This window comes from Prionailurus viverrinus, chromosome B3 (genome assembly GCF_022837055.1).
Source record: "Prionailurus viverrinus isolate Anna chromosome B3, UM_Priviv_1.0, whole genome shotgun sequence".
Taxonomy (NCBI): Eukaryota; Metazoa; Chordata; class Mammalia; order Carnivora; family Felidae; genus Prionailurus; species Prionailurus viverrinus.
In genome coordinates, this window is record NC_062566.1 from 15,613,704 (window position 1) to 15,636,986 (window position 23,283).

Below are 23,283 nucleotides of genomic sequence, written 5' to 3' on the forward strand. Positions count from 1 at the left end.
GAGTAAAATAAATAAATAAATAAAAATCCTGTTAGAAAATGGACAAAAGACATAGACATTTCCCTGAAGGAGATATACAGGTGAATTTCTCATTAGCCATTAGAGCAAGGCAAATTAAGATTACAATGAGATACAATTACACACCTACCAGAATGGCCAAAATGAAACACAGTGAGAACGCCATATGCTGGCAAGGAAGCAAACTGCATTACTCATACATTGTTGGTTGTAATGTAGAATGGTACAGCTACTCTGAAAAATATTTCTACAGTTCTTCTCAACCCCCGCCCCCCCCCCCCCCCCCCCCGCAATAGGATTTACCATTGGACCCCGCATTTGAATTTTTGGGCATTTGTCCCAGAGAAATGAAAAGTTATTTTCAGGCAGGGATTTGTACACAAATATTCAAAGTAGTTTTATTCATGCTATTCCCAAGTTGGAAAGTACTCAAATGTCCTTCAATGGATAATAGTTAAACTATGATACCTCCATAAGGTGGAATAAGGAAGGAATTAGTATTAGTATTAGTATTAGTATTAGTATTAGTATTATTTTTACAAAGGAATGAATTAATGATACATGCAACAACTAGTATAAACCCTAAGGAAAACATGCTGAGTGAGCAAAACCAATTCCAAAAGGTTATATATTGTATGACTCCATTTATGTAACATTCATGAAGTAATATAATTATAGAGATGGGGAACAGATTATTAGTTGCCAGGGGTTAGAGATTGGTGGGAGAGGGAACATAAGAGATTCTTGTGGTGAAAATACAGTTGAGTATCTTGGTGGCGGTGGTTGTGGCTATATAAGACCACAGCGATCAAGTTGCATAGAGCTACACGCACATGCACAACACAAGCCCTTATATAACTGGCAAAGTCTGAACACAGTCTTTGGAAAGCACCACTGTCAATTTCTTGGTTTCCATATTGTATTAGAGTTGTGTAAGATGCTAGCGTCAGGGGAGCTGGGTGAAGGGAGCATGGGATTTCCCTGAACATTTCTTTGCATGTTCTTGTGACTCTACAATTACTTTAAAATAAAGTTTTATAAAATAGATATTTTAGACAGGGATAGCCTATGTGATGAATTTATAGGTGCAAACAACCTGATTAACAAGCCTTTAGGTACAATGTGGATGGATGTTTTTGGAGAGGTGGGAATGAATTCCCACAAGTCTAAAAACCTGTCCTTGCTAGTAAATGAAATCCTAAGCATTCCACCCTCAAATGGTTTTGTTGAGAGGATATTTAGCTTAATGTCATTACATTGGGCTGACACCAGGGATCCGTGTCACGTGGGTTTGAGCTGAACAGAGCTGCAAGTCAAAGCGAATTTTACATATGACTATTCAGTTTTGCGAGCACATAAACAAAGGATGTCTAAACTGCTACAGGTGGTTCAGACAAGTGTTATTGAAAAAGGAAACAGAAAGAATAAAAATATCCTATTGTATCATGGCACTGAAAGAAGCAGGGCATTATTATTTTTGTGGGCAGTGGTAGTTAAATGTATCTGTTTAGCCCTGTTGTATTTATATTTTCCTTTTAAGGAGTCTTAAATTTATATATCTTAAAAATATACAATATAAAGCCTACAAAATTTAAATACCCAATAAATATTTTTTAAGAGTTAAATTGTTATATCAGAGGACAGAAAAACATAAAATCTTGTTACATTTTTCTAATACATTGTTCAAATAGTCCTATTAATTACTACTGATTGCCACTATTAACTGGTTCTTCTGTTGTTTTGTTAACATTTATGCACAGAGAAGGAAATAATGCAGAATAATATATAATCTCCATCCACATAAAATATTTTTTATGTTAAAGCAATCACACATGTTTATAATTACTATATATTATAAAGTCTTTTGTCTGTTATTTCTGTCTCAGATTCACTCTGTAAAAGTAGGTCACCGCAGGCATAACTTCTCTTTACAACAGAGGAAGAAGCAACATTAAGTGCAGCCAGAACTGTATTTCTCTTGAGGTGGGAGGGGGAGGGTAAAAAATACCGAATTGCTCATCTATTTATCTGCTCCTCCTGACCCATGTATGTGGATTGGGTTTTTCCCTTCATAAGAGAGCATTCTGCTTTGAGTACCACAGTTTAAATGTGCTCCTGCGTAGTGTGAACATGGCATCATACCTACCAAAGACAAGAGAGAGAGTAAAGGAGTATGAAGTTAAACAAATAAACCTGGAAGGATTTTAAAAGAAGTGGTTTCTGGCACATAGTAAGAGTTCTAAAAATACTTGTTGAATAGGTGAAAACTGCGCTAATGAACAAGTGAGTGAAAAGTATGCTAAGTGTTGCTAAATTTTCTAGTCCAGCCAATGGCAGAGACTATCTCTACAAAAGGAATTATGAGAACACAGATTAAAAATCTTATGGGCGTCTGTCACATTTTTTAGTTGACTTACATCGATTACATGCATAGGAATATCATGTTTTATGCTATTTTAGGCACGAGTTCCTTGCTGTGTTCAGATATCAGAGAAATGAATTTGGCTTTGTCAGAATATTTCCAAACAATCCAGAGTCAGGAAACCACACCCTTTCAAAACATACTCTCTCGCACACAGATTGAAGTTTAGCTGGATTTTTGCGTGTTTTCTAATTTTTCCAGCTTTTATAAAATTTTTCACTTTCATATATATACTCTCATGTGGAAATATTCATCATCTTTAAAATTAGATCCATTTAAAATTAGAGCTGTTCACAGAAGCAGAGTCTATGGTTTTATCATCTGTATTTTCCCTGAACTTGTAAAACCTACAAATAACCACATCTGATATTAGCCTCATAGTGTCAGGGATCAAAAGCTTTTGACTTTTTAGATCACTGAAAGTTATGGCTGGAAATGGTTTTAGGATTAATCCAGCATACCCCTCCCCCCCGCCAACACACCCCAATCTCCCAGGTCACTCCCCTCTGTTGTACAGATGAGGAAACTTTAGTCCCAGAAGACCTTTCCCAGATTATTTCCATTATGTTTTTTCTGATGCTTTCAGCATATGTGTCCACACTTTGTTAACAGGAGAGAACATTTATTTTAGTATTAGGTAGAATGATAATGAAGCTAATGGCTTTTCCTCAGCTCTTTGTGTTGTGCTTTCATTTTTTTTTTAATTTTTTAACTGTTTTTATTTTATTTTTGAGAGAGAGACAGAGACTGAGACAGAGCATGGAAGGGGCAGAGAGAGGGAGACACAGAATCCGAAGCAGGCTCCAGGCTCCGAGCTGTCAGCACAGAGCCCGATGTAAGGCTCCAACTCACAAACTGCGAGATCATGCCCTGAGCCGAAGTTGGAGGCTTAACTGACTTGAGCCACTGACTGAGCGCCCCTGTTTTGCCCTTTCAATAGGAAAAGGCAGGACTCTCAGGAGCAGGAAATCAAAGTTCTGTCCCAAGTTAAGGAGGCCGAGTAGGGCCCTGGCTTCTGCTGCACCAACCTTCAGCTCAGCTGCAGGTTCTTCATTTGTCCCCTGTAGGTAGTTCCATAGATAATGAAGCTGCCACCAATTTTTCTTAGCTTTTAAAGTCCAGTCTTCCCAAATACCATATTTAATGATCTTTTTGTGTTGTTAGGCTTTTTTGAATAATGTTAATTCCAAATCCATACATAGTCCAAAAAGGCATTTGCAACGTTTACTAAATAATAGTTTGCTAATTCAGAAGAGTATAAAATATGGCCATTTACTTATAAGATTCTGTGCTTTAAAAAATGTACTTAAAAATTATATTGCACCTTTAAAAATATAAATGAAGAAGTTGGATAAATTAACATGTAAATGTGGGCGGCATTTGTGAGAAGAGTAATTCTAATGTACTGAAAATAGCCATATTCATTAAAAATTAAAGTATCAAATTGATTTTTAAAATAGTTGCAAATAGGGGCGCCTGGGTGGCTCAGTCAGTTAAGCGGCCGACTTCGACTCAGGTCATGATCTCACGGTCCGTGAGTTGGAGCCCTGCGTTGGGCTCTGTGCTGACAGCTCAGAGCCTGGAGCCTGTTTCAGATTCTGTGTCTCCCTCTCTCTGACCCTCCCCATTCATGCTCTGTCTCTCTCTGTGTCAAAAATAAATAAACGTTAAAAAAAAAAAGTTTAAAATAGTTGCAAATAAATAGCTAGTATTATGGAGAAATACTTAACTGTCTTGAATTTTTTTATAGGTTTAATATTTTGCTGATGATACTAAGAGGAGCCATACAGTCCTTTGGAGGATTATTTTAAAGTTATGTGATTTAGCTAAATTAATCAGTCATGATTTAAAACCCTTTAGGGGTGCCTGGGTGGCTCAGTTAGTTAAGCGTCCAACTTCGGCTCAGGTCATGATATCACGGTTCGTGGGTTTGAGCCCCACACTGGGCTCTGTGCTGACAGCTCAGAGCCTGGACTCTGCTTCAGATTCTGTGTCTCCCTCTCTCTCTGACCCTCCGCTGCTCATGCAGCTCTCTCTCTTTCTCTCAAAAATAAGTAAACATTTAAAAAGATGTTTTAAAATCCTTTAATATTTTTCCTTTAGTAAAAAATACCTTGGTTAAAATATCCATATGCACCTCAGTGACTCCTGTGATCATTTTTTTTTCCTGTGGTACTTTAAACACTCTCTAATTAGTCCTTATACCCGAGTCCAGCATTTGCAGGTGGACATCTGTGGTAAGTAGGAAACATGATTTGTTCTTTCAGTACGAAGGGTGCATGTGCCCTGTTGGAGAGTGCCCCGGATGTGTTCATATATGCTAGCATAGCCCCAGCTGTGGTGCTTAGAGGAGGGAGGGTCAGCCAGACTCTCACAGATGTGTGCTCTCTTTATGCACTGGCTACTTGGATTGCAGAATTGTGAGGGAAGAAAGGCGGTGCCATCTGCCAGCAATCCCAAAGACTATTTCTCTTTTGTCTGGGATTGGTGACTGGAGGCAGAGCCGGACCTCTGTAGTCCTCAAAAGAAAAAAGTTCTCCATGGTCCATCAGTCATACCTGCCTCTATCAGTGAAGTGACTACTCGATTTGATAGCCCTCGTTGTACAGACAAAAGGAGGCCATCTAGCAAAGCCTCCATTGTCTTTACAGTGGTTTCCATGTGTACATTTTCCTTTTTAAAAAAAATTTTTTTTAATGTTTGTGTTTGAGAGAGAGAGAGAAAGAGAGACAGAGTGTGAGTAGGGGAGGTACAGAGAGAGGGAGGGAGACACAGAATCTGAAGCAAGCTCCAGGCTCCGAGCTGTCAGCACAGAGCCCGACGCGGGGCTCGAACTCATGGATTGTGAGATCATGACCTGAGCCGAAGTCGGCCGCTTAACCGACTGAGCCACCCAGGCGCCCCCCATGTGTACATTTTCTAGTGTCATGTGAATTCATAGTGAATTCCCAGTCAGATACCTTTATGGATTACATGCCATGTGCCCCCACAGTACTTAGAATCTCCTCTTTTGCATATGTTTGTGTAGTACTCCTGGAGATTTAGCCATACACATCAGTTTGACCTTGCTGTGTAACAAATCATCCAGTACTTAACATCTTAAAAAACGTTCATGATTCTGTGGGCTGCCGACTGGTTCTTTTGCTAGACTTGCCTGAGCTCACTCATACAGATGCAGTCAGTTTGTGGCTTGGCTGAAACTGGATGGTCTAGAATTCCCTCGCTCAAATGTCTGCAGGTTGGCACACTGTGAGCCAGGGTGTCTCATTTCTTTTCCACATGACCTCCAGCCCCTGCCAATTGGGGCTTCTTCCCATGGTGGTCTCAGGATTCTTAGCAACAAGAGAAACCACACCCTATTGCCCAAGTGTTTTTTAAGCTTCTGCTTGTGTCATATTTTTCTTTTAACTAAAACAGGTCACATTGCTGCCCAGATTCAAGGGATGGGGGAAAAATATTCCAACTCTTGATGAGAACTGCAATGCCACAGTGCAATAGGGTCTCCAAATAGGGATGGCTGCAGTGTCTGACAGTTATCTATAATATACCCACCTTTGCTGACAGGAATATTTGTTTTTATTGTTTTTGTTGATTTTCATGATAAAAAATTTCAAATGTATATGAACATTCCAATATACTCCAAAATAGAAAGAATAATACAAGAAACTTCCCATATGCCCATCACCTGGATTCACCAATTTTCAATATTTTGCTACATTTCTGCCTCTACTTTTTAATTTTTCTCTTTGCTTAAAATGTTTTTAAAGCAAATCCCAAGCACATTGTGATATTTGAACTCTAAATGTTTCCATATGCATCTTTTTTTTTTTTAGTTTTTGAGTGAGTGTAAGCAGGGGAAGGGCAGAGAAAGAGGGACAGAGGATCTGAAGCAGGCTCTGTGCTGACAGCAGTGAGCCTGATGTGGGGCTTGAACTCGCTAACCATGAAATCATGACTTGAGCCAAAGTCAGATGCTCAACCAACTGAGCCACCCAGGTGCCCCTCCATATGCATCTCTTAAAAAGGGATACTGTCCTGTGTAGCTGCAATACCATTATCACATCTGGGTATCATTGCACACTCAGTCCATAATCAAATTTCCCCAAATGTCTGAAAAATGTCTTTTTACAATAGGTGGATCTGAAAAGGAATCCATCCACAGATGGTCCATATCAGTCCCAACTTGCTTTTCTTTTTTTCTAGTGATTTGTTTTGAAAATTGGGTCCATTTTCCTATGTAGAACTTCCTTCATTCTGTATTCATCTGTTTGCTTCCTTGCAGAGTCGTTTAACTCCTGTATCTCTATCTCCTGTATTTCTATTTATGAAAGTTAACCCTATAGGCTGAATTTCATGCAAGTTCCACTTTGGGGGCAGACATCCTCTGTAGATAGTACTGTTTGCTTCGGTTGTAGCACATGGAGGCATAAATGTTTGTTTGTCTTAGCTTTTAATGATGCTAATCTTGATCAGTGACTTGATCCTTTGATGATCAATTGCCTAGGTCTATTATTTCAAGTGTTACAAGATGATTTCCTTGTTAGCTGGACTTATTTTATTTTATTTTTTAGGTTTATTTATTTGGGGGGAGGGGAGGGGCAAAGAGAGAGGGAGAGAGAATCGCAAGCAGGCTTGACACTGTCAGCATGGAGCCCGACGTGAGGCTTGAACTCATGAACTACGAGATCATGACCTGAGCTAAAATCAAGAGTCAGATGCTTAACCAACTGAGCCACCCAGGCGCCCCTGTAGTAATTATATAAGGAACATTTTTTTCATCAATTAGACTTATTTGATCATCTGAAATAACTCTCATAGTAAATATATTCTTTCCTTTAAATTGATGCCTTACAGAATAAGAAGTTGGTGCCCAAGTTATATCCAGGGCTATTCAATAAGTAGTTGTTTGGGGGTTCTCTCACTTTCCTTTTTGTTGTTATTATGAATTCATGGGATTTAGAAATTCAGTGTGTTTCAGTTAATTGCCTTTTTTTTTATATATTGGGGAGCTCAAGTTGTTTTATCTTTGGCTAATGGGAACTCCTGGTTGTTGGCTTCTGTATCCCTTTGAGAACTTCCTTGCTTTCTGGCACAAAATACCCCAAGATTATCTTGTATATTTCTTGCTCCAGACCTATAGCCAGGCATTCCTGTCTGGAGATTACAGTATGCGCACTAGATGTGCTTGTTGCTATTGGGTTTTCATCCTTTCTAGTCTTTTTCATGGGTGAGAGCTAGGAAATCTCTACACACACACACACACACACACACACATACATATTTATATTTATATATGTTTTAAAAGACACTTTAAAAACTAAGTCACACTGATTTTTAAAATTTAAATTAGAATGCAACATTTTTATTTAGCTTCTTTGATTTTATACTTAAGTAAAAATCTTGTTTATAAGAATGTTAATATACCCTAATATATATTGATGCATTAACTAATATATAACCAATGTATAAGCATACATTATAATATTAACATTATTAGCATACACTAACATGTAAGCATTATTACTTTGAAATTGTTATATATTTATATGTAACTTTGAAACTATCATATATAATATAATGCTAATATAAATTATTGTATGTTAATGCTAATATATTAATATACTAACATATTTGTTAAAACACATAAATAGCAGCTAATTATTATATATAGCTTAATATGCAAATGAATATATAACCGTTTTATATTAGCTAATGCACGCATACACATGTATTAATAGTTTCAAAGTAATAATGCTGATATTATTACTAATAATTTACTGAATGAAATTTAGGATTTCTTTGGAGTGCTGTTTTCCTTAGAATATATTATACAAAGAATCTACAATCTACAATTGTGCAAGAGGCATTGGTTAGGTCACCAACTTAATGTATATTTGTCACCAACTTAATGTATATTTTCTTGCTTTAGTTCCTTTTCAGTTTTAACAGATTTTTTTTCTTCTTCATTTCATTTATTTTCTTAAAGTGTGTAAAACATTTTTATGTTTCCATAGTTGCAACTATGTTATAGAGTATATGTAAAAAAGTTATTATTGATATCTCCTCCCTGTTCCAAGGTAACTGCTTGTATTTATTCTTAATTTTCCTTCCAGTGTTTCTTTTACAAGCATATGCAGCTATTTTATTCCCTTTTAAAAATTATTTTAAACATAAAAACATATTTACCTTTTTAAAAATGGAGTTTTACTCACATTTCTATATTTTATGTTTGTTTTATTTCTTATTTTTTTTAAACATTGATTTATTTTTGAGACAGAGAGAGACAGAGCGTGAACGGGGGAAGGTCAGAGAGAGAGGCAGACACAGAATCCGAAACAGGCTCCAGGCTCTGAGCTGTCAGCACAGAGCCCAACGCGGGGCTCGAACTCATGGACCGTGAGATCATGACCTGAGCCGAAGTCGGACGCTTAACCAACTGAGCCACCCAGGCACCCCTGTTTATTTGTTTTAAAAGAGTATTATTATAAAGATTTATCAGACACTCAAGCACATACAAACACACACACATTGTTAAAAAAAATCCAAACATACTCTGGGGGGACTCGATCATTCAACTTATTTTAAGGAATGTCTTTTTTTTTTTTTTTTTTTTTAATCCAGTGAGTTTGGGACTCCCTGCCATCTAGGGAAGACAGAATCCAAACTAAAGTGAAGTCAATAGATTTTTTCTTATCTCTGTTTACTGTTTGAGGCTGGAAACAGTAATTCTTTCACAAACAGGAGTCTGAGAATTCTTTCACAAACAGGAGTCTGAGAAAAAAAATGTCCCTTGAACATAAGAACTGTAAACCTCCAGGTGTACCCTGTGTATTGTCCTCTGTGACTTTTTGGTTTATACTCTGACTCATTCGTAGTTACGTTCACAAACCTGAACTTAAGAAAAGTCTAGAGGCTCAAAATGATTATGTCTAAAATAATTACCTTAAGATTTGGAAAGGAGGAAGAATTGGCAAAATTGGAAGAATATCAGAGTTAAAATTGGCAGAATTTGATGCAATTAGTATTCTTGTAACAATGTTAATTTTTTTAGCTTTTAGCAAATCTACCATAGTTATGTAAGATATTAACATCAGGGTATGGTGGGTAAACTGGGTACTATCTTTGTAACTTTTCTGTACATCTAAAATTACTCCAAAACAAATTTTACTTAACACTCACACACACAAGCTGCTGATTAAAAAGACTTAGGTGCATTCAATAAAAAGTTTACTTGAAGAGCTTCAACAAATCAATAACAAAAATAACAGAAGGAAAAGGGGGGGAGTAAATGAGATAAACAGATAAGCAACGTACAATTTTTTGTCTACTAGATGGGCAGAAATCTAAAGGATTAATATTATCAAGTGTTCATATGGTGGGAGAAACAGGATAAGTTGGTCTGGTATTTTTCGAGGAATGGTAGACCGTATCAGTTTAAAAAAAAATTATTTTAGGGGCGCCTGGGTGGCGCAGTCGGTTAAGCATCCGACTTCAGCCAGGTCGCGATCTCGCGGTCCGTGAGTTCGAGCCCCGCGTCAGGCTCTGGGCTGATGGCTCAGAGCCTGGAGCCTGTTTCCGATTCTGTGTCTCCCTCTCTCTCTGCCCCTCCCCCGTTCATGCTCTGTCTCTCTCTGTCCCAAAAATAAATAAACGTTGAAAAAAAAAATTGAAAAAAAAATAAATAAAAATAAATAAAAAAAATTATTTTAAATAAGCATATACTTCAACCTAGAAAACCTCCTTTTGGATGTCTCTCCTAGAGAAATACTTACACATGTGCACAAGATGATATAAATAAGGGTTTTCATTGCAGCATTATAATATCAAAACCATCTTACTGAGACAAATTACGGTATATCCATATTATGGAGTACTAGAGAGTCATTTTAAAATGGTGGCGTAGGGGTGCTTGTGGCTCAGTTGGTTAAGAGTCTGACCACAGCTCAGGTCATGATCTCACGGTTGGTGGGTTCAAGCCCTGCATTGGGCTCTGCCCCTCCCCTGTTCGTGCTTGCTCTCTCTCTCAAATAAATAAACTTTAAAAATAAATAAATAAAATAAAATTATGATTTTCATTGACATAATCTCTGACAAAAATATTAAATAAAAAATTGCAAAATAGTAAATATTAACTACCATTTGTTTTTAAAAAAGAGTATATATTCCTGTATAACTACACACACACTTCTCCCCCCTTTCTCTTTGTTTTCATACAGATGTGTAAATAAATACACAGAAAGTGATCTGGAAATACACTGTCTGATTCAGTTTAAATAGTATTCCTGGGTAATAGGAATGAGAATGGGGGCATGTAGTCCAGTTGGACTTTTATTTTTATTTTTTTTATGTTTGTTTATTTTTCAGAGAGAGCGCAAGTGGGGGAGGGATGGAGAGAGAGGGGGACAGATGATCCGAAGCAGGCTCTGTGCTGAGAGCAGCAAGCCTGATGAAGTGGGGCCCGAACTCACTAACCTGGAGATCATGACCTGAGCTGAAGTCAGAAGCTCAACCGACTGAGCCACCCAGGTGCCCCCAGTTGGACTTTGAAAAATACCTGTGATTTCTTTCTTTCTTTCTTTTTCTTTCTTTGTTTCTTTGTTTCTTTGTTTCTTTGTTTCTTTCTTTCTTTCTTTCTTTCTTTCTCTTTCTCTCTTTCTCTCTCTCTTTCTTTTTTTCTTTCTTTTTTAATGTTTATTTATTTGTTTTGAGAGAGAGAGAACATGCACACGCGGGGGAGGAGCAGAGAGAGGGAGAGAGAGAACCCCAAGCAGGCTCTGTGCTATCAGCGAAGAACCCGAACCTGGGCTCAATCTCACGAACATGAGCAGAAATCAGGAGTCCAACACTTAACCAAATGAGCCATCCAGAAAATCCCCCACCATTGCTTCTTTCATGGAAGGAATGTATGTCTGCATTCGTTGTGAAATTGTGAAATTAAGATGAGAAAGAAAGAATGCCAACAGACCTAGGCATGCTTTGACAACAGACAGACCTAGAGGCTAAAGAGAACTTGTGAGAAGCTTGTCACCAAGTCCTAGACTGTGATCTAGAGAGAGAGGAGGTCTCAGAGCTAATGCCTGCATAATTTGTGGGGTACAGTAAAAATGAAAGTGTGGGACCTTTTATTCAAAGAGCAGAAGACAGTGCCCTTAAAGGTACATACAATTTTACTGTTTATCTTTTTTTTTAAGTGAGCTCCACACCCAACACTCAGCTTGAACTCACAAGCCTGAGATCAAGATGCTCCACCAACTGAGCCAGCCAGGCACCCCACCATTTATCTTTATATTGAGCAGTGCCAGTTTTAACAGCAAAGATCAGACTTTAACTTGTATGAGCAATCACTTAAATTACACAATCTGTATTTTGCTGCTTGTCCCTGGAGTTTGTCCCTTAAGCTGGCCAGAAGAGACAACCACAGGCAGACTCAGGGTGGAAGGAGAGAGGACCCCATTCCTGGGAGGAGCACATTGTAGCCAGTAGAGACCCTCATAGGGTCCTGGGGGTTCCACTTGCCTCTTGGGCCTACCGGGACCCCCTTCTCACAAGCCACGTGACCTAAATGCCCTAGCTGAGGGCAGGTCCTAGGGAAGCTGAGCTACAGGACTGCTAGCTCATGGCAGCCCCTAGCAGATGGCAACTACCAAGGATCCTTAAACCTCCACCCCTGACAGCTTGGTCCTCCAGTGGGGGCTAGGCGGGAAGCTCACCCCCACCAGGATATGGCCTCCTGTCAGCCTGGGGCTCTTGCCCAGCATAAGGTGCTATGGGTACACAGACTTGACCCAAGCCTGTCCCAGATCTTTGTGAGGGACAGAGGGTGGTGGAGCAGGGAGAGAGAGTGATCCCTGACAGGGACTTCAGGAGTTGGGGGAATGGGTAGCCAAGAAACTCTCTGCGGATTCCAAAACAAATAGGACCACATGTGAGCTGAGGTCCCCAGTGCATGCCCATTGCCCCATCACCTTCCTTTACAAAACAGATTCAATGCAAAAACTGTTAAGATTCAAGACAGCACTGCAGAGCATTAAATCCCATGTGGATTCTGAGCACCAGGTTCTGTATAGCTGTGCTGGCTGCATCCCTTTGAAGGTAGCCTGGGGAGGGTCAAGGGTTGCCCCCTTGACCCCACCCCCACTCCCAAACCTCATTTTTAAGTTGGAAGACATCAGAGAAGCTTGAATTCTGAGCCCTTTGGCTGAAAGAAGATGAAGATGATGGTGAGACAAAACATAGCTCATGGGGCCGGCCAGCACCCCTCTCCGGGATGGGATTCACAGCACAGGGGGAGGGAAAGAGAAGAAAAACAGGTACCCTCGGTTTGCAAATATGTCATTGTTTGGCAGGAAGAGAAGGGAGTTTCCATGCTTCAATTTCTATTTTCTGTATGCATTACTGTTTTCACTGGGGAGGAGGTCTTTGAGGGATCTTAGCAGAGTGTGGAAGACGGGAAATAGGAACTATAGAGAAGGGGAGGCAGACTGCTCAGAGATGAGTTAAAGCCTTGGCTTGCCAGTTAAAGCCTGGCTGGGGTCATGGATTCTATGGAGTTATGGAACTAACCCTCTGCCCAGTTGTGTGACATTCTGGACCCTACACAGAGAAAGCTCCACCTTGGCACAGTCAAGGGAAGGGTGGCCCCACTCTTCTTTTAGGAAGGACTGTACTTTATTCTGAACTGAATAAAAAAGGACTTGTTTTTAGTGTTTGTAAGTCCTTTTAAAAAGAAATGTACATTGGTGATAGTGACATTCTTTTGGGTTTTTTTTTATTGTGGCAAAATGTACATTATATAAAGTTTACTATTTTAGCCATCTTCAGGTGTATTAATGTTTGTTTTTAAATGTCACTACTTTGCAAAATAAAATAAGTGAAAAAGTTGGTAATCCTATTCTGTACCCCTAAAGTGTTTTTTCTTTTTTTGAAATTTTACTGGTCTGTGAAGTCTAGAAACTTTATGAGGCTTAGAAAGTTGTTTCTTATTTAACCTTGTTATATGACTTTATTGGTAGAGGAAAACTCAGAACCAATTTATAGAATTTTTTGAAGTTTATTTGAGAGAGAGAGCATGTGAGTGCATGTGTGTGGGGGAGGGGCAGAGAGAAGGAGAGAGAGACTCCCAAGCAGGCTCCATGCTGACAGCACAGGGCTTGAACTCAGGAGCCCTGTGATCACGACCTGAGCTGAAATTAATAGTTGAGTGCTTAACCCACTGGGCCACCAAGACGCCCCTGCAATTTACAGAGTTTTTAAAGACATGGCATAAGAGTAAGGTTAGGTTCGCTTTTTTTTTTTGCTGTTGTTGTAGTTATAATGCTTCATAAAGTTCTCCTGATTCTCCTGTTTTGTATATATATTCTCTTCTGTACCATTATCAACATTGTCTCATGTTCTACCACAGTTTTATAATACTTCCCCTTTGCATTTCATATGTAAATTAAGAGCTCATACCAAAAATAACATAAATATGCCTTTCTAAGGATAAAGTTTTCTGTAATGAAAACAAAATATACATGTATAAAATGTGGGCATAGATATAGCTGTTCATTTGGTCAAGGCTGTTTTAATAAACGGTTCTAAAATTTATAACGATTTTGCACAGTGGTTTTGTTTTGTTTTTTTTTTTTTTTTTTCATTTTGAGCCGCAGACACCAAAAATCCCACAGGAAGTTCTCTTTGTAAGTGTTGTGGTTTTTTAGTTCCTGTTCAGTTTGTACTAGATGATCAGAAATAAGATAATCTGTGTAATCAGAAGAGATTCTTGGTTAAACTTCATTGTAATTCTAAATGAGAATCTCAAATTTGCTTGTTTTTCTTCCCATGTAATCAGTCTAGAGGAGCTATAACCACATTCATACCTAGCATTAAAGTTGTGGTATAACTTCAACATTTTTTGTTGTTCAGTGGAGAAACTCTTCATTGTTAAAGGGGCAACTATCTGAGATTACGCTCTATCTTTTCCACTTCTTATCAAAGCATCTCCCCAAAAATAAACCATAGGAATGGAAATGTGTTTCTCCTTGACAATACTTGACATTAGTGTTTTACTTTTATTTTTACAGATGACAAAAACTTTCTCTTGTTTCTTTGGAGAAAAGGAAATATATAAAATATAGGTTATACAGTTTACTTCAGATATTACAAATACCATTGAAAAATTTTAAAGGGTACTATTATTCATTGAGATATTTTTCTTAATGTAATTTTTAAAGCAAGATATTCTCAAAGTAAGTTTTTTTTTATTTCATTATGTTTCAAACTATGGCAAAAGTAAAAGAAACTAAAATTGTAATCAGATGGATTAGATCTTTGACAAATCATGTAATCTAGCATTTATTCATATATATATGTTTTAATGTTCACTTATTTTTGAGAGAAAGACAGAGCCCTGGTTAGGGGAGGGGCAGAGAGAGAGGGAGACACAATCCAAAGCAGGCTCTAGGCTCTGAGCTGTCAGCACAAGAGCACAACCTCAGGCTGGAACTCAGGAACCATAAGATCTTGACCTGAGCCGAAATTGGACGCTTAACCAACTGAGCCACCCAGGTCCTCCTGTAATCTAGCATTTAAATGATATATGGGAGACTTGATGAGAAGTGACAAACAAGAAAAAAAAGAGTTTCTGTGCATTTTTAGGTATGTCTCTAGGTTTAAGTGCTATTAAAGACACAATGCCTAATTCTAGGCAGGTTATGTGAATTGCACATCTAATTAAATGGTAAAAGTAAGGAAGATATGAAAGGTATTTTATTACTATAAAAAAACTCCCCAGATTTTTTTTTAAAAAAGAGTGGTTACTCATGAGTACATTTTAATTACAGTTCTTTAAAGAATAAATAATACTGTGCCTCCAAACAAAAAAATTACACACACCATAAGTTTAAAACAAAAGTGACTTCAACCATTTCTATGCAGGGGGGAAAAAAGAAAAGAATGAGGGTTTGATTTGCAGAATATTTTTTCTAGTTCAGATAGCTTGGCTACAAAATATATGAAAAGGTTACTTTATAATCTGGGTAGATATTTATGTATGATATACAGATATTTCTTGGTTAAGAGCAGTTTGATCTTTCCATAAGTTGAAGTTACAAACAGAAAACCATCGTTTAAAACCTGGTGTTTATGCTTTTTCCCCATTTCTTGTGTACCTTTTGTGGCACTATGTTAGGTACTTTTAAGAATGTTATTTATTGTTACGAAGAATTTCGGACATTTGTGGAGAGCTTTACATTCTACAAAGTTTAGAAAAGTGAGGCTGGACATGATTTCTTACATATCGTTTGGTGTGTAGCAAGGCGGTCAGCACTGTGGGAAGTATATGCAGTGGCCGATTTAACTTGGACCATGGGCTTCAAGTCTTTACCTCCTTGTCTGCCCAACGTGAGCTGGAGAACTGGCTTTAGAAATGCAGGGCGGCCTGATCCCTTCACTTGCCACTAAGAATTTAAGCATTTTGGATGCCAAAAAATAAAGTTTTGAGATCCCTGCCTAGAAGGGTGAGAGAAGGAAGACTTTGGATATATCATCAGGCCTAATGTGGGTGGGCCATGATACCACAGTTCTTTCGAGTATTTCTTAGCTTGCCCAGGAGTGCCCATGACCTCCTTCCCAGTTTTAGCACAATCGGTTTGAATGAGAGCAATTATTTAGACCGTGTTCTGAGCGCCCTAGAGATGAAAGCCAGGACATGCTCTACCGAAAAACGCATTCTGCTTTCAGTGGGGCAGCAAGGCCCAGGCATGTGGTGACGGCTGTGACCATCGATATTTACTAGGTTAAAGAAACTATTGTCAGGTATTTGCTGTATCAGCCTTTCCAGCCGCCTTTCTGCGTGGGGGCTGATCCACGGTGGCTTAATGAGGGGCAAGCGGATACGTCTCTGTTAGAAGTCGAAAACGCTTTGGTACACAGGGCCTCTGTCCTCGGGGGCGATTTCTGCCGGACCTTTGATTAAAAACAAACAGGAAGACTCGCATGCCAGCGGAAACTGCCCCCAAGTACTTCGGAAACTGGGCTTTTCCTTCCGCGACTGGGGTCCGACCCCTGGAGGAAGCGGGCCGCTGGGCGCTCACCCCGCCCCGCTGCGACCCCGCCCCCACATTGGCCCCACCCCCATCGTGGCCCCGCCCCTCCCAGCCGGGCATGCTCAGTGGGCCGGGCCGGGCCGGGCCGGCAGGTTTGCGTGGCCACCCGCAGTTGCCGGCGCCGGCTCAGCCTGTCGACGGCTGGATGCCTTCTCCGCGGCTGGTTCCAGGGAAGTTACGTGCGGAAGCCGGCTTCTAAAGAGCCATCGAACGGGCTACAGGGACGGCGGGAGGCCCTCGGTGCTGCCGAGTGGCGAACAGGCGGGGCCGGCGTGTCCGGGCTGTGAGAGCTTCAGGAGGCCGAGCGAGTGGCCGCACTCGGAGAGAGGCGCCGGCCGGGCGCGCCCCGCGGAGAAGACCCGGGCGGGGCGGGCGGGCGGGCGCTTCCCGGACTTTTGTCCGAGTTAAGTCCCCTCCCCGTGGGCCGGGCCTCTGCGGCCGCCCCCGCCCCCAGCCCCGCTCGCTCCCGGGAGATGTTTATCTGGTCTGTGGCGTGAGGAGCCGGCGGGCTGGTGGCGCGGAGTTTCGGGTCCGAGGAGCCTCGCGCGGCGCAGGAGAGAGACAAGATGTCCGCCAGAGCCGCGGCCGCCAAGGTGAGCGCCTCCGCGGCCGTCAGGGCCGATCCCGAGCGAGCGCGGCCGCCTGCGGGCGTCGGGCCCGCGCCCCGCCCTCCTCCCCGCGGGCTGCTGCCCCGGCGCCGGGGGCGGCGGCGGGTGGGCAGGGCTGACTGTGGCTGTGGGCCGCTCGGAGCCCCGCGGGTAGGCGGGCAGGCGGCGGGCGGGGGCCCAGGAGGGGGCGGCGGGCGCGCCGGGCTGCTGTCCGGGGCAGGTGCATCGCTGCCGGCGTCGGTGCCTGGCTCCGGCTCTCCGCGGGCGGGGACGCGCAACAGGTCCTGCGCGGGCAAACTCTATGCGTGGAGTGGGTCCTGCGGCCACCCGACGCGAGCGTGCGGCGGGCCGGAGGTCGGGGTTTGGGGTGCTACCTCCAGCCAGCCGGTAACTGCTGTCTTTGGAGGAGTGGTTGGTCACCGGCGAAACCGTGTAGTTTCGATCTGATGTCACTCTTCGTGGTATGCGCGCGCCAGCGATAAGACATTGAGACAGCAAAACAGTGTTTTGTGTGTAGTAGGTTGGAATTTTTTTTCACGGTGTCATTTGTTTGAGGTGGCGTTGAAAAAATAACTCCTTAACACTTCTTAATAGTTTAATTTGAATTAAACTTTCAGAGGTAACACAAAATACTCCTACAAATGGACAATGAAATGAAGTCTAAAAAATAAAAAAGACTTGTGGGTGCAGCGGAAAAGTAACTTTTTCCTATCAAGTTTTACACGTGCTTTGAAGTATGCTGTTTTTCTCAGTGCTGTGAAACCAACGTGTATGTTACATCAGAAAGCTGAAGTTAGTAATATTCCGTTAAAATCCTCTTTTCCTTTTGTACATTTTAATCTTTCTCATCATAAAGTAGTATCTGCTCTTTTTAACAGTTACAGACATACAGAAATTTGAAGAGTAAAAATCGCTCCCATTTAAAATCAACTCCTTACTTCAAACGGTATCGAAGTACTTAATCAGGTAGTGGTTTTATGTATTTATTTTTCTTTTGGAAATGTTTATTCGTAACATCTGGAACAACGTATGATATGGCCCTGAAGTTTCTGAACTCAGGACCTTGTTTTCTGGGAGGCAGAAGTTACCGGTTATACTTAGTAGTGGGTATATTTTTTAAAGGAATATAGTATTCTTTCTCTATGAAAACTTTAATTTTCCCCTTTATGACCTTACCTTGATGACGAACAATCTGAAGATGAAACTTGAGCCAATAACTTAGAATAAAAAGCAAAATTTTGCTTTGATTTTAAAATAAGTTCACATTATTTATCATTCTGGGGGTTTCCTTTCCGAGGAGGAAAGGCTTTGTTTTCATATTGGACATAATGTCACTTTGTTCCTGAGGTGTAATCTTTGGTGCTTGATATCCAAGACAACACACTTTAAAAAGGTTATTTCAAGTTAGAGTAGGATGATTTAGAAGAAATAATATTTTTCCTCCCGAGTATGGGATTGAGATTTAATGGTATATTGAAAAGGGATGTGTGTATTCTTAAATATTTATGAGTAAAATGTGAGTTGAAAACTTATTTTTTTAAATGCTGTATTATGAGAGTACCACAAAATCTTTTATACAACAAGGCAGGCCATAAAAAAATAGGTGAAATGAAAGAATATTCAGCCGTTTCACTAAGTCACATTTAATTTCTTAAGGTGACTGAAATGCTACTACAAGCCAGACTGTATACTTAATACTTTACATGTGATACTTTTGTTCCCCTACCCTAACCCTCAGTTAAAAAAAAACAAAAAAACAAGACATTAATTTGCAGCTTGTTTTCTTGTTTTAGCAGAGTGGTTTGTAGAACTCCTCTCTAAGCAAGTACCTGTGATTTTTGTATTCTTTGTAATAATATCCCAAGAATACGCTGCAGATCACCATTTCTTTAATGACAGACATTTAACTTGTTTGGGGGATTTTGCTATTGTACTAAGTAGCTTTATATTTTTATATCTGTGAATGTTAGAGTGTGTTAAATCCTTAGAAATGGAATTTCTGGGTCACAGGGAATGTGCTTTTAAAATTCTGATAAATTCCAGTAAATTTTTCTCCCAAAAGGTCACACCTAGGAATAAATATAACAGTTGTTGGTAAATTACATGTATTTTAAAGGACATAAAATGTGAATAAATTAGATGAGGGAGATGGGGAGAGTCAGTATTACAGAATATATCGGTTTCCCGAAGTTGATATACATATAATGTAATACGGTTCCAAATAGAATTTCATTGGGTTATTATAGAAAACTTGACATATTAATGAGAAAATTTATCTGATAAAATGATTGATAGCTATGAAATTTTGGAAAAAGGTCCTACTAGAAAACCTAATGTGTTATAAGTGCAGAGGAATTTAAAACGGTCTGTCAGCTCAGGAATAGACAGTGGAACCACAGAATCCAAGAACAGCTTTTTATTTATAAGCTTTTAGTGATTATCATCGTCAGCATTTAATGTGTCAGGTATTGTTCTAAGGGTTAAAATAAACTTATTTAATTCATAGAGTAACTCTGTGAAGTGAGCATTACTATTATCCCCACTTTCTGGATAAGAAAATTGAAACACAGATAAAGTAACTTGCCTATCACTTATCCAGCAAGAGGGAAAATTAAGAATAGGTATATGTTAGGGGCGCCTGGGTGGCCCAGTGGGTTAAGCGTCTGACTTCGGTTAACATCATGATCTCGCAGTCTATGAGTTCGAGCCCTGCATCGGGCTCTGTGCTGATGCAGCTTGGAGCCTGGAGCCTCCTTCAGAATCTGTGGCCCCTCCTCTCTCTGCTCCTCCCATGCTCATGCTCTGTCTCTCTCTGTCTCTCAATAATAAAAAAAAATTTTTTTAAAAAGAATATGTATGTGTTAAAAGTAACATTGTAGATTACCTGGGAAAAGATGGGTTATTCAGTAAATAGTGCGGGGTCAGTTATCTTTAATTTTTTAATTTTTTAATTTTTGTTAATGGTAGTTCTCTGCCTTAAACCATAGACTAAATAAATAAATAAATTCAAGTGTTTGAATAAGAGCAAATAAAATAAATCATAAAACTAGAAGAAAGTGTAGGATACTTTCTAAAAAAATATGCCTGAATTGGAAAGGGCTTCGTCGTATGTGACATTAACTCAGAAATAATAAAGGAAAAGGTTTTCATATGTATAACATACATCTGAATTGCACACAGAATTACTAGTGTGCCTGATAATAAAATTATTTTAAAGTTGAAAACAGGAATTTGAGGGTGGTTCTCTGTCTCATCACGGAGTTAATTATGTAAGAAAATGGTGTGAATAATTATTAGGAACATTTCCATTGGTTGAATCACAGAAAGTGGCTGAAGGAAATTGCAGTGGCTTCTGGATTTTCAAGCTGTTTCACTTTTGAGGAAGCAATAATATTTAAGATTATACTATCATTTATGCTTATTAGATTTTGCTGCTTAAATGTTTCCATTATGTTTCAGGGACAGTATTTTTTCCCCCCTTCTGGTTATCTCTCAAATTCTACCATAGTTTAGTGTGGAAATTATTTACATCTCTTCTTAGGAATTGATTTATTGTATCAAGTAAGGCACAATGTACTTTGCTTAGTAGCTGCACATTTCAAAGTTAAGAACTGTAGAAATTAGTCTTTATGGGTAGGAATTATGTCCTGAGTGGTGGGTATGATGTAGTTTTTTAATTTTGGTATTTATTCATCAATGCATATTTGCTGCATATTGCTTTAAAAGTAAAGGAATAACTCACTGCACTTTATGACAGTTCACTTGGGCCTGCCAACTTCTAATGAGCTTCACTGTATTAGTATTTTTCTGGACATCCTAAGTTTATACAATATTTTTTATTAGGAATATTTTTATAGTGCTTAAGGCAAAGGGCTTTTAATTTTTTATGTTAGCATTTTAGATATTTATGGTTAAAACTTTAATTTATGTTCTTTGTTGATAATCCTGAATATATTTATAACTTTTAAGTGCATTTTAGGACAGCTCTGTAAGACAATGACTTCAAATCATGCTGTGCCTTTTCTCTTAGATTGTGTAATGGCACAGATTCCACTACACTGTTAGGAAGGCCCTTTTTTCCTTCTTTTCTTAAATACTGATGTTTCCATGTTAGGATCTTACAACCTTTATTTTATATTTAAGAAAGACTTATGCTGTCATTGATTGCTGTCAGTTTGTGACAGAGATCAGACATCTATAGCCAACAAATAATGAGTTTGAAACCAATCTGTGGCTTTGAGGGCTGTAATGCAGTGTAGATAGTACTGTTCTCTGTTTGGTTTGAAGGAAAAAGATTACAGTAGTTTCACTCATTTTTTTCAATCCTGGAGACAATGTACTGGCCCTGACTTTCACTTGCTCTTTAATCTTTTTTTCTATTTAGAGACCAAATGTAAACTCTGTACAGTTCTAAGAATAAAACAGTATAAATAAGACAGATCACCATGCTACTAAGGAAAACCTCTTAAAAAATAATTTTGGAGAAAATTTGTAAATGTAACCATTTCTTGATATAACCCTGACATGGTAAAAATTCAGTCTGCTGGAAGACTTGTTAGTCTGACTGTAAACTCGTGTGTAGGACCACCCACCCCTGACTGCTCAGTCATAGCTCATTCCAGGCTCCTGTACGCACACATGCACTGGGTAGCCAGTACTGACTAAGCATTGTTGCTGAAGACAAGCTAGTTATTTTTTATTAGTAGAGTTTCTAATCAAATGTTAAATAAGATTAAGAAATAGTTGATTATGACTAGTTTGATATTTCTGAAATACTTGACTGGAACTTGCTTTGCATCTCTGAATTTTGGTAGACAGTCTTGAAAAACCTTACTAGTTTAACAACTTTTAATCTTGTAGGAAGAGTGAGGCATTAGGATAGTTTTCTGAAGTTTTTGTTTGTTTTTGACAGTATTTAATCTAAAATTGGTGGGTTTCAGAACAGTATTCCAGTATAAAGCAGCAATAAATATAGCCCTTTTGGTATCTCTGACCTAGAGTTCTTCTTAATTTATTTATTGCAGAGAAGAGTAGCTTCAGGTTGCTCCTTTATGGGTTAGCCAGGTGCTTTATTTCCATTCCTTCTCAAACAGATAAATTGTTAATAATGAGAAGTGTATGGTGAGTATATGAGTAGGGAATTTCACATTTTGTATCTTAAAAATGATTGCCTGTATCATGGAAACACTGCTTTAGAACAAGAGAAAACCAGTGTTGCCAAAATTTGTACTGTAAAACACACCATTTGAGACTTAAAAACAAAGCCCTGGTTGTTACATTTGTAGTGTTAAATACTGAATCTCAGATGGCCCTTAACTTTGGGATAGATCAAAAGATAAGTTTTTATTAGTTTGTATTGTAGGTGTATGTTAGAACAGCCTATAACTCTTTCATGTTGGTGGAATGCTGGGAAGTGAGTTGACTGATGAATGACCTCAAATCATTCTAGTTTATTGTACCCAAAAAGGATGTGCAAACAGGAGTTAATATTACTTTATATGGATACTAATTAGGAACATGAGGTTAGCATATGCCTTCTTTAAATTAAACACTTTTTTGACTTGCTGAAATATTTTTTATGTTTGGTTTTTAAAAATTTTTATTTTATTTTATTTACTTTAGAAACAGAGCATGAGCTGGAGAGAAGGGAGAGAGAGAAAGAAAGAGGGAGGGAGGGAGGGAGGGTAAGTGAGTGTGAGTCAGCCTTAAGCATGCTGAGCGTGGAGCCTGACGCAGGGCTCAATCCCATGACCCTGGGATCATGACCTGAGCTGAAATCAAGAGATCAAGAGTCAGATGCTTAACTGACTGAGCTACCCAGGAGCCTCTGTTTTTTGTTTTTATTTTCTTAAATAGTATACATTCCCAAGGAGTGAAAATTATTTTTTCTTGGTTGTTTTAGGAATTTTCACTCTTTTGGAACTGCCACTAGTAATCTTTGGGGTTTGTACAATTTCTGATGACTGAATTAATTTTAATTAATTCTCAATTCAGTTCATAATTATAAAATCCAAGAGAATTTTAGTAATGACTATTTTGTTGTTGTTAGCCCAACATTCATTGAGTACATTTTGTTTTGGATCCCTGTCCTCTAGAAGCTTACAGTTTTCAAACTGCTTTATACTGTAATGATTGTGAAATGTGTAATTAA

The 23,283-nt window shown here is 39.1% G+C and overlaps 1 protein-coding gene across 7 annotated transcripts in view; it reads left to right on the forward strand.

Moving 5' to 3' along the window:
- Positions 1 to 23,283, forward strand: part of TJP1 (tight junction protein 1) — a 255,244-nt gene that overhangs the window by 130,670 nt on the left and 101,291 nt on the right. Inside the window, exon 1 of one of the 7 annotated variants that reach the window (XM_047862423.1) lies at positions 16,961 to 17,117. The exons of the other annotated variants lie outside the window; for them this stretch is intronic. Within the exon in view, the coding sequence (XP_047718379.1) occupies positions 17,091 to 17,117 (27 nt within the window). The 5' untranslated portion in view covers positions 16,961 to 17,090. Of the gene's footprint in view, positions 1 to 16,960; positions 17,118 to 23,283 lie in introns of those variants that run through there. 7 annotated transcript variants of the gene reach the window in all.